The 12,614-nt window shown below is 42.5% G+C and overlaps 1 protein-coding gene across 1 annotated transcript; it reads left to right on the plus strand.

Moving 5' to 3' along the window:
* The first annotated feature begins 200 nt into the window (after positions 1-200).
* Positions 201-1,753, plus strand: LOC135195275 (uncharacterized). The gene is made up of 3 exons (XM_064221534.1): positions 201-394; positions 884-1,176; positions 1,323-1,753. The coding sequence occupies exons 1-3, from the start codon at positions 201-203 to the stop codon at positions 1,751-1,753; spliced, it is 918 nt and encodes a 305-aa protein (XP_064077604.1).
* The last annotated feature ends 10,861 nt before the right edge of the window (positions 1,754-12,614 follow it).

Below are 12,614 nucleotides of genomic sequence, written 5' to 3' on the forward strand. Positions count from 1 at the left end.
CAAGACGGCTTGACTCAGGGACTTAATCCTCTGTTCAGCCAATGAAAACTCAGCGCTCACCAGACAGAGCACCCGGGACACAATAAATACCGCCGAACGACCCCATTCCATCAGTTAGTTACGTAATAGTCGCGCACAGGCGTGCTACGTAATCCTTGCCTCATTCAAGCTATTTTTAGAGACCTAACGGTAATTTACTGATGGCAGAGAAGCGACCGTCGTCTCCCGACCCCTCGCTGGTGGACCTGCCCTCCCCTGACGAGCAGGGCTTTCAGATGGTACAGAAGAAACGAAAGAAAGCTTTGAAGACCATCATCAACGTCCCTGGGCCTTCGACACCATCTCAAACTTCGACCCCTTGCAAACTCCTACCTCCACACTGCCCAAGTTCAAGGCAATAGAATCGCAAGGCCAATCGTCATATGCAGCTGTTTTAGCATTGGAGAATAAACACCCCGAAGAAAAAACAAAACTTCATGCCAGACCTAATCTGAAAGGGGAATTTATAATTTCCCCTAAAGACAGCATTCAGCCGACCTCCTCAGCAACGACCCCTCCTGCCTTCTCCTAGATCCTGCAGATAAAATCACAAAAGGGATGATTTGTAAAGTCCCGAGATACATTCCCATCGAAAGAATTCTCCAGCTACCAATATCCTGAGTGCATCAAGATGCACAGTAAGAAAGGACGCAGCTACGACTGAGGAAACCTGAAGGTGGAGGCAACATTTAAGGGTAATATCCCTCCCTTCATCGATCTCGGAATCCTCGGCACCTACCACACAGAAGCCTTCGTTCCTGAGCCACTTCGATGTTTCAAGTGCCAGAAGTACGGACACACAGGAGAGAATGTACTTCCCTTACCACGTCTGCGGAATATGCAGCTTGAAACATGAAACTGACGTTTGCCTCCAGAAATTCAAATCAAAGGGCCACACTGTTGCCCGATGCCCCACTGTCACAGTCTCACCATGGCCATGGTTCAGAGGATGCCCTGTCAGCTGGAGAAGATTCTGGAGGATAAAGGGCATAACTCCACCACCTGCAAGACCTCAAGATCGCCAGCCGCCCCCAAGACGACCTCCAAGCCAACCAACAAGGATTGATCCTACCATGGGACCAACCCCTACCTCCTCCAATCCACCACAAACTCCTCATCCTTTAACCAAAAAACCACGTCCCATTATATCCCAAACCCCTCATCCTTTCCTTCCCTCCAACCTCCAATTCCCAAACCCCTTCCAAACCCCCCCCGACCCCTAAGGATATTCCCTCAACCCCCTCAGTCAATCCCCCCCCCCACCCCTCAGGTTATTCCCCCAGCCTTCGCATCGCCGACGACGTCGACTCCTGCTCGTGTTGAAGCAGGAACTCAGACAGAACAACCAGAACAACCAGTTGAAGATATGCAGGTCGAGACAATCACAGAAGCTCCCGCTTTGTATGCCGAAGCTGGAACACAAACAGAGGAGTTCCCAGTTAAGCAAGACATGGAAATCCAGACCTGCAAACCGAAACTCAGATCAGTCGCCTCTGGAAGTGAATTCCGGTTCGTAGGAGAACAAGGAATTCACAAGCTCCTGATGACCTACGACGAATTCAAAATCTTCATTCACAGAGTTCTACTCAACAACCATTACTACAACGACCGACTGTTTACAGAGATCTTCCAGGAAGCCCTCAACTTTGAGATCTCCCTCCCAGATGATTTCCTCCAATCTGAATTTCGATTCAGAACTCCTCGAAGGCAATAACCCATTCTGCAATAGAACGATCATCAACTGTTCTCTGAGCTCGTCCACGTTCTGTTGGACCTAGAGATCAGTTCCAGATGACCTCCTTCGAATAAAAGTGCTGTTTATAGCATTAACTGCTTTTTCTTTTACTAAACAATCCTCCTTTCCCCTCCGTTTTTCGGCCGCCTCACGTCTAACGACCGAATATTTCAACTGTCACTCAAACTACCGCTTAAGCTGTTGTTTACTTTTGTTTTGCTTTCTCTAGAACTTATAATATTTCGTTTTTCTCTCGCCGAATCTCTATCACTAACGATCGGCGCTGTTTATGCTATTGTCGTTAAGTGAAATATGGTACTTGAACTCCATAGATTAATGTGCTTTTTTTTCCGTTTTTCTACGACTATAAATTTTTCGTTTTCCTTACTGGCTATCTCTGACTCGCCAGGACTCGCTACTATCGATCTTTATCTCCTACTAATGGGTACCTTAGGGTTTAAAGGGGTTTGTAACCTTGCCTGTTCACCTTTCCTTTCCTTTTCAAATCATACCATTTCACGTGCATAACCCATAGAATCATAAATAAAGGCTCACCTCATATCCTTAAAAATCACCTTTCCACATCCAAAAAAAAAAATTCAAATGACCTACGGGCTGCTCTATGAGCAAGAGCCCGTGCTGGCATAAAGCCAGCTTAATCCTAAACAACAACAACCAATTCCATTCCGAGGAAAAACAAGAAAGAAAAGGAAAAAAGAGGAAAAAGAAAGAAAAAAGTATGTGCGTGTATATGTGTATATATGTATATATGTATGTATATGTATATATATGTATGTGCATATATATGTAAATATAGAATTAAGATTAAAATAAAATCTCTCAGTTCTGATACTAACCTTAAAATTAAGGAAATACTAACACATTAGAATAAGCTCTTGAAGAAAACTGCAAGAACCCCAGTGGTCGGAGTCCCAACCGCCCGCCCCCCCTCTGTAGGTGGGAGGGAGAGGACGATCCAAAATTGAACGAGGACACAGATACACACGAATAGATAAATAGACAACCTTTCCCAACTCACGAGTCACACCACCGATGACTCTGGATTCAATCCAGGACAAAAACACGTAACCTAATATACATTCTTCTCACGTAGTGACAAATAGGTCTGTCCTATTCTAACTTCTCTCACTAATACCTTCCTTTAGCCCATATATTACCTCTTCCAGATCTTACCTTCCTTCCCAGGGACCTACGGGAGTCCCTATCCTACCCTATCCCCCCCATTAAGTAAGTAAGTAATTCCAATCAGTTCACGCTCACCCTTCCTTGAAAAATGAACCGATGATACGGTTGAAACGTTGGAATTCCGTTACGCCCTTAGACAACGTCCAGACTAAGATTTGATAAACCCTACGGCGACCATACGCCGCTTTTGTTATAGAAATAAATTAGTATTTTTAGAGAACATTTCTTTAACCAAGATATGAACATCGGCCAGCTATTAGCAAATATCAGCCCTGATGAGAAGAGAATAATACGAAGAATTGAAAAGACCATATATAAAATTCAATTCCATGATGCTGCCATCATCTTTAACAAAACATGTTTTAGAGAGGGTCTCCTACCTTCATAATAATAATAATAATAATAATAATAATAATAAATAATTAATAATAATATTGCAATACACTCCCTGAACACCTGAATTAGCCCTGGTCATGACCAGCCCGAACTATCCCCATATATTTACCCACTAAGTGGGTAATTTTAACTGTCAGCGTTACCAACGCTGCAGGTAAAATCTAGTCCAATGAGTTACCTGTGTTACCATTGGCAACGCTGCCGCAAATACCGGCCACCAGTGGCCTTTCTCCTCAATTGTTTATTGTTCGCCATGCTGTGCGGATCAGTCCCACATCAGGCGAACTTTTGGTCATTTAGCCCGACCCCACTCAAAGAGTTTTTCGTATTTTGGATACAGATTACGACCTTGGACTGTTATTAACGTTTTTTCTCCCGTTTTACTTTGGATAGCACTTTTATACTCGCTATGGATAAGTTAGAAAATAAACGTCGTCGCCGTCTGCAAACGCCTCTGCTTCTGCTTCATCTACAGTTTGACGATCGAGCCTTTTACGACGATCGAGCCTCCTACTGCTGGATATTGGTGCTCATCGGCTCTGCACGCCTTCAAGCGTAGGATGAGTACCCTCACACATGATCGACGTTCTTTTTGTTATTTCGTGTAGGAAGGTTCAGTGCAATACCAGTCAGAGATGTTGTCTTGGTCAGGAGACAAGGAAATATTAGTTAGTTATTCTAGAAATTAGTGGACAGGTCATATGTTAAGCATATTCTAGCCTGACGAATATTTGAACCAAAATGAGAGATAGTGGTATTAGTAGTATAGTTGATTCTAATCGTTCTTTTTCAGCCCCCCTGCCTGTTCCAGAACCAGCCCTAACGGGTTGTGCTGGGGGTAATGGAGAACACAAGCCTCCGAGTGGGTAGGTTCTGCCGGCCCCCCCGGCGCGAGCAGGCAGTGTTGGCAGCAGATTCCCCTTCTCTCGATGTGTAAGTTCTCAGGATGAAAAAAAAAAAAAAAAAAAAAAAAAAAAAAAAAAAAAATTAGGTCATATACAGACGAGTAGGGGATAACATGCTAAATAGTGTTTAGGAAGAGAAGTGCGGAGCTTCTTAGGGTTGGTTTTCCATTATAAGTAGTAGTTTATAGAGCGACAGTGTCCTTAGAGCCTCTTTGGGTTTTTTCCTGCTTCGAGTTACTTGCATCAGAAGCTTTTAGGCCATGGGTTGGTCTTTCAGATCTGGTTTCGGTGTCTGTCGGGTTCTGAAGGGTTTAAGGTTACTTTCCTCTACTTATACGATACGATAATTGTTAATATCAACTAATTCTCTGTTCAATGCATATTGACTTACGATAATCCAGTATGTAGAGAGTCTAATAAAATTAACTACGGTTAGCCTAGTGTTCACGATGATATATCGTATGCATATACAGTAGCCTAGCCTAGCCTAAGTATTCACGGTACCACATATCGGTAGAGTGATTTTTTTTTTTTTTTTTTTTTTAATGGCTAACGTTGTAGGCTCAAGGCATTCTGACTTCGGATAATTCAGTACAGGTGTAATTGAAAACGAACGAGAATCCGATCTTAGGATAATTCAATATGAATGTAATCGAACAGAATGAAGATCCGATTCTGTCCGACTAAAGCTTGATAAAAATTGTATTATGTTTATCATATTAGCGTAGTATAAACTAACTCGGCAGTCATTCACTCTGGAATCAGCTAATGACAAATACTGGTTTGCGTCGCCGTATCTATCATTCTGTCCTGATTGGCTAGCGTGACTAACGTAACAACACTTCCTCACTTATGCCATGTTTGTACAAACGTCTTGAAGGAGACGTATCAAAACAACGTTGACATTCAACTTGGTCAATAAGGTATCTGTTGGCATATCAGATGTCAAATATAAGGAATTCGTATGTATGACGTCTTCATACGTTTAACAGACTAAATGCCGTCAGTAATTACATTGTGCTTATGTCAATTACAGTTACAAATAATTACCAGTCGTATTATCAAATTACAGTGACAACTGAAATTAATATTAGCCCTAATAAAGTTAATTTAATTACCGTAAAATATTAATTTATTACTTTTCAATCAAATTACAATTACTAAAGCTTTGCCGTCAAACAGCGCTGTTGTAAGAAGGCGTGGCTTTAGACAGACAATGGTTTGCCGGCTAGTCTGTTTCCTTGGCTCCAGATTCAACCATATCACTTGGTCTCGGCTAATGTTTTTGTTGTTTTTTCCTAGTTAGCATATTAATGAATATGTGGATACTTAACTTGTGGAACGAAGTCATACTGTTCGTCTTACGATGTAATTTAAGGCCAAAATTTCACTAATATATATATAAGTCTCATTGGAAGCTAGTTTTTCCCTCAGGTTAGATGGCGTAAAATTTAGCGATTCCGTTCGATTTCACTTGTTTTCATAGGTATTACGAACCTTGCACTTTATACACTTTATTAATCCTTTGTTGGTGTGAAAACAGTAATGAGCTCTTTCATGCTATTACTTTTCTTTTATCACGGCTGCGTTTGAGTTAATACAAAAGCTTGGGACATCTGTTCAGGTTGCTGATGCACGTAATATTGCCTCATCAGCTTCAGCTACATTTATAACATGAATACAGTAATTACCGTCGCACGCGGATGAATACAATAAAGTGATGTTGCTATACGATTCGATCGCATTAGCAACAAGTTCTCGTTCGGTTGTTCATAGCTGTACCAGTTATACGAGTATATTATCATTAAGATAATACCTTTTTAACTTAGAAGAGGGTGCAGTTTATGGAGGTGGAGATGTTAGACGATTGTAATTCTCTCTCTCTCACTTTCCTGATTTCATATCCGCTCTTCATCCCAGACGATTGTAATTCTCTCTCTCTCTCCTGATTTCATATTCTCTCTTCATCCTATTTTCCACCCTCTCCTAACACTTGACTTATTATGCAAAAAGAGAGGTTTTTTCTTCCTGTTACACCCTTTTCAAACCAAACTATTCTGTCAATTTCCTACAGGACTGACTGACCTCATAGGTCCCAATACTTGGCCTTTGGCCTAAATCTATTTTTTAAACCAACAATCTCGCTGTCTGAGGCACGATGCTGCCTACGCCAGCTTCGCGAGAGATATAGGAAGACTTATTTGCATGTAGTGCCGATTTTAAATACTAACCCCACCATCGTAAATCGAATTACTGTAGCTTCAATACGGACTATATTCACGATCACGTCTTGATAATTTTCCTGAATTTCTAATGTTTCACAGATTATCTTGGGGAACAGAGTCGGTCTAGTTTTCTCTCTCGCCCAGTTTTTTTTGGGTTAAAACTTATGATGTCTTTACACAATCTTCTTTAGCTGCTCATTCTTCGGATGTTGCTTCGGAGTCTTCTCCCTCATCCTGTTTTTTTTTTATTTGCCAATATCTCAGCAGAACCAGAGTTTCATTGTTTCATCCTGAAATTTGGAGAGGATTTCAATCTCTCTCTCTCTCTCTCTCTCTCTCTCTCTCTCTCACGGGTCCTGTAGTTCTCAGGCGCTGCTGTTGATGCTTCAAGGCGGTATCCGCAACTACGTATTTTCATCCTTACTTGTTTTAAGACGTATGTGTCCTCCGTAGTTTTTTAGCAGGCTACGGCAGTTGGAGATTCATCTGCGCCATCGTTGACTGTATTGATACCGGTTGTCACCACCCACTCCTTTCATAGGGTAGTTAGTAATCTTCCTTCTTCGTTCCCATTTATATACCTTAGGTGTGTGAGACGTAACATGCTTACTGCGGTAATTGCTGGGGGGGGGGGGGGGGGGGGTGGGGGGGGGGGGGGGGGGGGGGGGGGGGGGGGGGGGGTGGGGGGGGGGTGGCTACGGCCGTTGGTTGGAGTTCGTCTGCATCGTAGTTAGCACCTTTTGTGCCCTCGGCCCCCTTCTTAGGGTAGCTGGTAATTTCCTTCTGCGGCTCCCATTGCTTCCGCAGTTCGTAACCCGTTATGAAAGCACTATGTATCGCACACTTGGTTCTCCACCTGCACAATGTCAGCGCTAGGTGCTCCGGTGGTTACTCGTAGTGACTTCTCTCTCCTTATTTTCTCAACTTTTTCCTGCTGTTTTTTCGGTTCCACCTCAAAGGGTTTTCAAGGTGGGTTCGACTTCGATTCCGTGTCTACTGGGGATACTTCTTTCCCTCACTTGCTCCGGACTCCAGTCTAGGATTAGTATTGGTAACGGGGGTTAGTTGGATCGCGTTTGTGACCCTTCGCTCTTAACTCTTTTAGAGGTGTGTGGCTCGCCTATTGTTGTCCCGGTCCCGGTCGTGTCATTGTCACTGGTGAGTGCGGAGTTTCATAGTTAAGTGAGACTGGTTCAAGGTTAGGTCATCGTCTTGGTTGATACACGTTTGGCGCAACAGTAAGGGAGTGACTTGCATGGGTGGGCGTTCATCGCCAAGCCCAAGGTATATTCGGTTCAGGTGTAACGTTATCGTCACTGGGTAGGGAGGGTATGCGCAGTCGAGTACCTAACTCTTCCAGGTTTCGCGGAACTAGTGACAGTTCGGCTTCGCTCTTCTGAGGGCCTGGACAGCGGTCGGACAGAAGGGTTACGTCATCGTGTCTGGGGGGGGAGTGTGGGTTGCGCAGTCGAGTACGACTTGCACAGGAGTTTATCATTTTCTTGTTGGTATATCGTTGCGCAAATCGGATCGGTAGGCTCAGATTTGATGTGATCTTGTATGTCGTTTGGTATCGAGCACCCAGGCGTAGTAGGTTCCGGGTTCTTGGCTGCTCTTGTGGGGGGGGGGGAGGTGGGTTCGGTTTTTCTCCTTTTTCCTGTTCGGTTTGTCCGGACAGGTTTGACAGAGGATAGATACCTTTTAGGGGAGACTCGTTTGCTATTTGTGGGTTTTTGTTTCTCTGGCGAAGGAAGCGAGTATAACGGATTGTGGACTTTGTCCATTCTCTCTTTCCGCATTCCAGGCTCCGGAGGAATCTCAGTTAATTCAAGTAATGTTTGATACGTTGTATTCAACCAAACCAGCAGTCTCAAACATCAAGTAGGCTAGTCTGGTTGCGGCAAGTCTGGCAATTTTTTGGGGAAAGGACTAAGCTATCATCACTTTTCTGTTAAGGTAGAGAGTAACTCCTCTGCCGGAGTCCGACTTCCGGTTTACGAGTCAGTTGAGGTTTTTCTCTATTGGGTTCCTTCATTGATTCGTGTGGTTGGGGTTACGGATCATGAGGCTCGTAGTTTGGGAAGACATCTTTCACAGCCAGTGGGACGGCCTTCCGCCCACTCTGTGATGTGGTGAGAGTTGATGGGTGTTTCTCTGAGCCTGGACTGTTTGATAACCTCTTCACTTTGTTTGTTTTTTCGACGGGGTTTGCATACCAGACTAACATTTCTGAGGGTTATGCTATGTTTTTGTCAAGGAGAGGAGGGACTATTGTTAAAATCATTGCCTCTGCGCTATCGGACAATCATAATAGAAATTGGGGTTCTAGTCAATCCAAGGGCGCATAGGTGTCGCGGAGGGCTACCCTTTGGCTTGCGGAGGATGTTTTCGCTGTCGGCGATTCTGCAGGTGGTTATTTGAGAATTGTTGTGGTTTTTCACAACACCGTACCTTTAGGAATTTCAGTTTCTTCAGAGGTTACTCTCGGGGTCCGTGACTCCCGTCGTTGCGGTAACTCGGTTTTATAATTGGCTTGGTAGAGTTAGGGTGAGAAGTTTAGGGAAGCAGTGATAGTCGAAATGAACTTCAGGGTGTTAGAAATTTAGGGAGGCAGTGATAGTCTAAATGAAATTTATGGTGATAGAAGTTTAGGGAGGGCGGCAGTGATAGTCTAATGAACTCTAAGTGTTTCTGTTGGTCAAGCTTAGACAGAGTTTATTGTCCCTTAGGCCCTTGAGGTTAGGCAGATCCCAATGGTCATGTTGAAATAACTACTACTTCTTCAGCACAAGTCATCTACATCAGTGAGCAGTAGAGAACTGAAGGTCCTGCACACTCGACTTCTCCTCCATACATGAGAGGCTACATAGCCACATGGGAGGTTCACCATTTCCCCTCCATACATGAGAGGTATAGAATACCACATGGGAGGTTCTTCAGACTCAGGCAGTACCTTGGACTCGACACCGACGGTATGGTACTTCCTATGCAAGCATCCTCACTTACTGAGCTGGACAACCAGGTGAGGAGATTTGTTATTTATTTTTGCCTCCATGAATAAGAAGTATAGCTTATCACATGGGAGGTACTTCTGACTCAGATAGTACCTTAGACTCAACACTGACGTTGAAGTACTTTCTTTGCAAACATCCTCACCTACTGAGCTGGACAACCAGGTGAGAAGATTTGTTTTTACCTCCATGAATAAGAAGTATAGCTTATCACATGGGAGGTACTTCTGACTTAGACAGTACCTTAGACTCAACACTGATGTTGAAGTACTTTCTTTGCAAACATCCTCACCTCTGAGTTAGATAACTAGGTGAGGATACATGCTAGGTTGCTTATGAGTTACCAGCGTATGTTCCGTGGACAGGTCGGGCTGAATGAGATTGACCCCGCCTCCGACTAAATGTTGTTAATCGGGCTAATTCAGGTGTTCAGGGAGTGTATTGCAATATGAAGTTTTCATAATAAAACTAATATTGTAATACTTACCATGAACACCTGAATGATTCCCACCCTCCTCCATCCCCACTTCAATTTGTATAGTGAATGATTCAATTGAGGAGAAAGGCCACTGGTGGCCGGTATTTGCGGCAGCGTTGCCAATGGTAAACACACATGGTAACTGCATTGGCCACTAGATTTTACCTGCAGCGTTGGTAACGCTGACAGTTAAAATTACCCACTTAGTGGGTAAATATATGGGGATATAGTTCGGGCTGGTCAGTGACCAGGGCTAATTCAGGTGTTCAGGTAAGTATTACAATATTAGTTTTATTATGAAAACTTCATAATAAAGGTACTAGGTACGAAGGTATTAATTCTTGTATCACTTATGAAGATATATTTCATATTACTTAGAGATAATCTTCTCATACTGCATATTTCTCAGTTGAAATGTAAGCACCCTATAATAATAATATATAATAATAATAATAATAATAATAATAATAATAATTACAAAGCTCTTAAGGGTAGAAAGGTATAAATTCTGTATCATTTGGGGTTGAAGTACGTTTCATATTACTGGAGTAAAATTTCGCTTATGAAGCATCTCTTCATAAGTATTTTTCTGTCTCCTGTTGTCTGGTTTTATTCAAGGTCAAATCTTAAGAGATATTATTTTATGATCGCTTATTAATTCACATATTTTCTCATTAACCATAGAGTAATGAAGACAGTGCGAGGCCATATACCAGTCCAGCTTTCCTGCGTAATTGTAAACTATTGCGTTGTACCCATATTAATGAGCGAAGCATAATGCGACGCTAAATCTACCCAGCCTATTAATTAGTCGGTTATTAGTTGTGTAACCATTCCATTCATTAGCAAGTAAGACGTAAGTGCCGTTTGTTCCGTCCGGTAATTTGGCCTCAACCGCATAAGGAGGATACTAGAGTATTCTGTACATTTCTGTTGAAACAATTTTTTTTTTTTTTTTTTATTCATTGGGATGTGGGCAGCTAAGTACCTTTATATAACCGGGCCGTAATGAATTGAAGAATAAGTTGCCCGGCGTCACAGGCTCAGTCTTGAAAAGAGTAAAATGAGGAAAAAGCAGAAGGCTGAAGGCCTAACTCCGTGGAAAGTGTTAAGACTTTAGCTCGGAAGTATGAATTATTATAGAGTTCACTAATTTACATGAAAAAATAATATATATATATATATATATATATATATATATATATATATATATATATATATATATATATAATATGTTGTGTGTGTTTGTGTGTGTATACATACATACATACGTACATACCGGTAAGTGAAGCAGGGACTTGGAACAAGTACATTCGTAGTATATTATACATTTTCAAGTTCACACTTAACTTGAAAATGTACAATATACTACGAATGTACTTGTTCCAAGTCCCTGTTTCATTACCTTTCTACCGTGGATTAAGTATTTTCTTAAGTACGTGTTCCTTCGTGCTACATTGGATACATACATACGCACATAGATACATCGCCGAAAAGTGTAACTCCAAAAAGAAAGTACCTTCCGGCTCTCGACGAATCTCGGGAGATAATGTTGCTGTATGCCCTTAAACAAGATGCTTTAAATATACCCAGAGTATATTTGAAGGGTCTTGCCCCCTTAACTTTGCATAATGTCGCAACTGGCCTTTCCATTCCATCTATGCGTGTGTCACATAAATATCGTTTCGGATAACCTAAACTGAAGATTTAATGGCCTATGTTTTGTAAGTTATCACCAAATATTATACGGTTTATTTCTCTGGTTTAAGCCTGAATCGTTGCTCAGACGCATTAGAGTGTAACCGGTACATTTAGTTGTCGGTTTCATGTCATTGCATACGTTTGGCATTCTGTGTTACAGACGAATTTAGGCCTACCGTAACACCATCTGTCTTTACCATTGTGACAGCAAGGGGACTTTTATGCTAAGTCATTTTGCAGGGTCTTGATGATCGAAACATTTTCTAGGTATTACTGAATGCATATGGATATATGTATGTGAAAAGAATTTTGTTGTTTGTGTCGGAAGAAACGACCACGTTGCTGTCCTCAAAATACTCCTCGTGAACTCATAGCAGTGTTGCCATCTTATGCTTGCAGCAAAACATCCATTCTGTATATTAACTTTGGGGAGCGAAATTCCTACCTTGTATTTACGACAAAACATCGTCGCTCAAAGTTCCCGCAAATCCCTACCATCTCGTACGTTGTGAGAAATAAAGAGGCCCTCTCAAGGAGAGGTCCTCTGAAGGACCTCCGGGCGAGCTTAGCTTGGCCTAACGTGGGAGGTAGTGTAAGAGGTCTTCCATTAGAGAAGATCATGGCGAGCGAAGTGCCCAGATTATTATGCCGAGCTGATACAACTTTACTGCGTAGTTTAAAGCTTTCGGCGAGACTTCCGCAGCTGCGAAGAGGAATCTGATTGTCTCAGAACTTCGTTCGTTCACGGGGTGAAGTGTCTTCCTCTTAAGACGACGAAAATTAGCGGGAAATTGGTGCAAGACAGAGGAACAAGGCGCAGTGCGTTCATAAGCAATATTACTGGAGTGTTGGATGCATCGGGAATGTTTGTTCCCGGTACGAGGAGGAAGAGGACCACTCGGTGTCCACGCCATGCAG

This window comes from Macrobrachium nipponense, chromosome 16 (genome assembly GCF_015104395.2).
Source record: "Macrobrachium nipponense isolate FS-2020 chromosome 16, ASM1510439v2, whole genome shotgun sequence".
Lineage (NCBI taxonomy): Eukaryota > Metazoa > Arthropoda > Malacostraca > Decapoda > Palaemonidae > Macrobrachium > Macrobrachium nipponense.

Coding starts and splice junctions, on each gene's coding strand:
- LOC135195275 (XM_064221534.1), top strand. CDS start 201: ATGGCAGAGAAGCGACCGTCGTCTCCCGACCCCTCGCTGGTGGACCTG. Junction 395..883: donor CCACACTGCCCAAGTTCAAG/GCAATAGAATCG, acceptor CGGAATATGCAG/CTTGAAACATGAAACTGACG. Junction 1,177..1,322: donor TCCTTTAACCAAAAAACCAC/GTCCCATTATAT, acceptor TTATTCCCCCAG/CCTTCGCATCGCCGACGACG.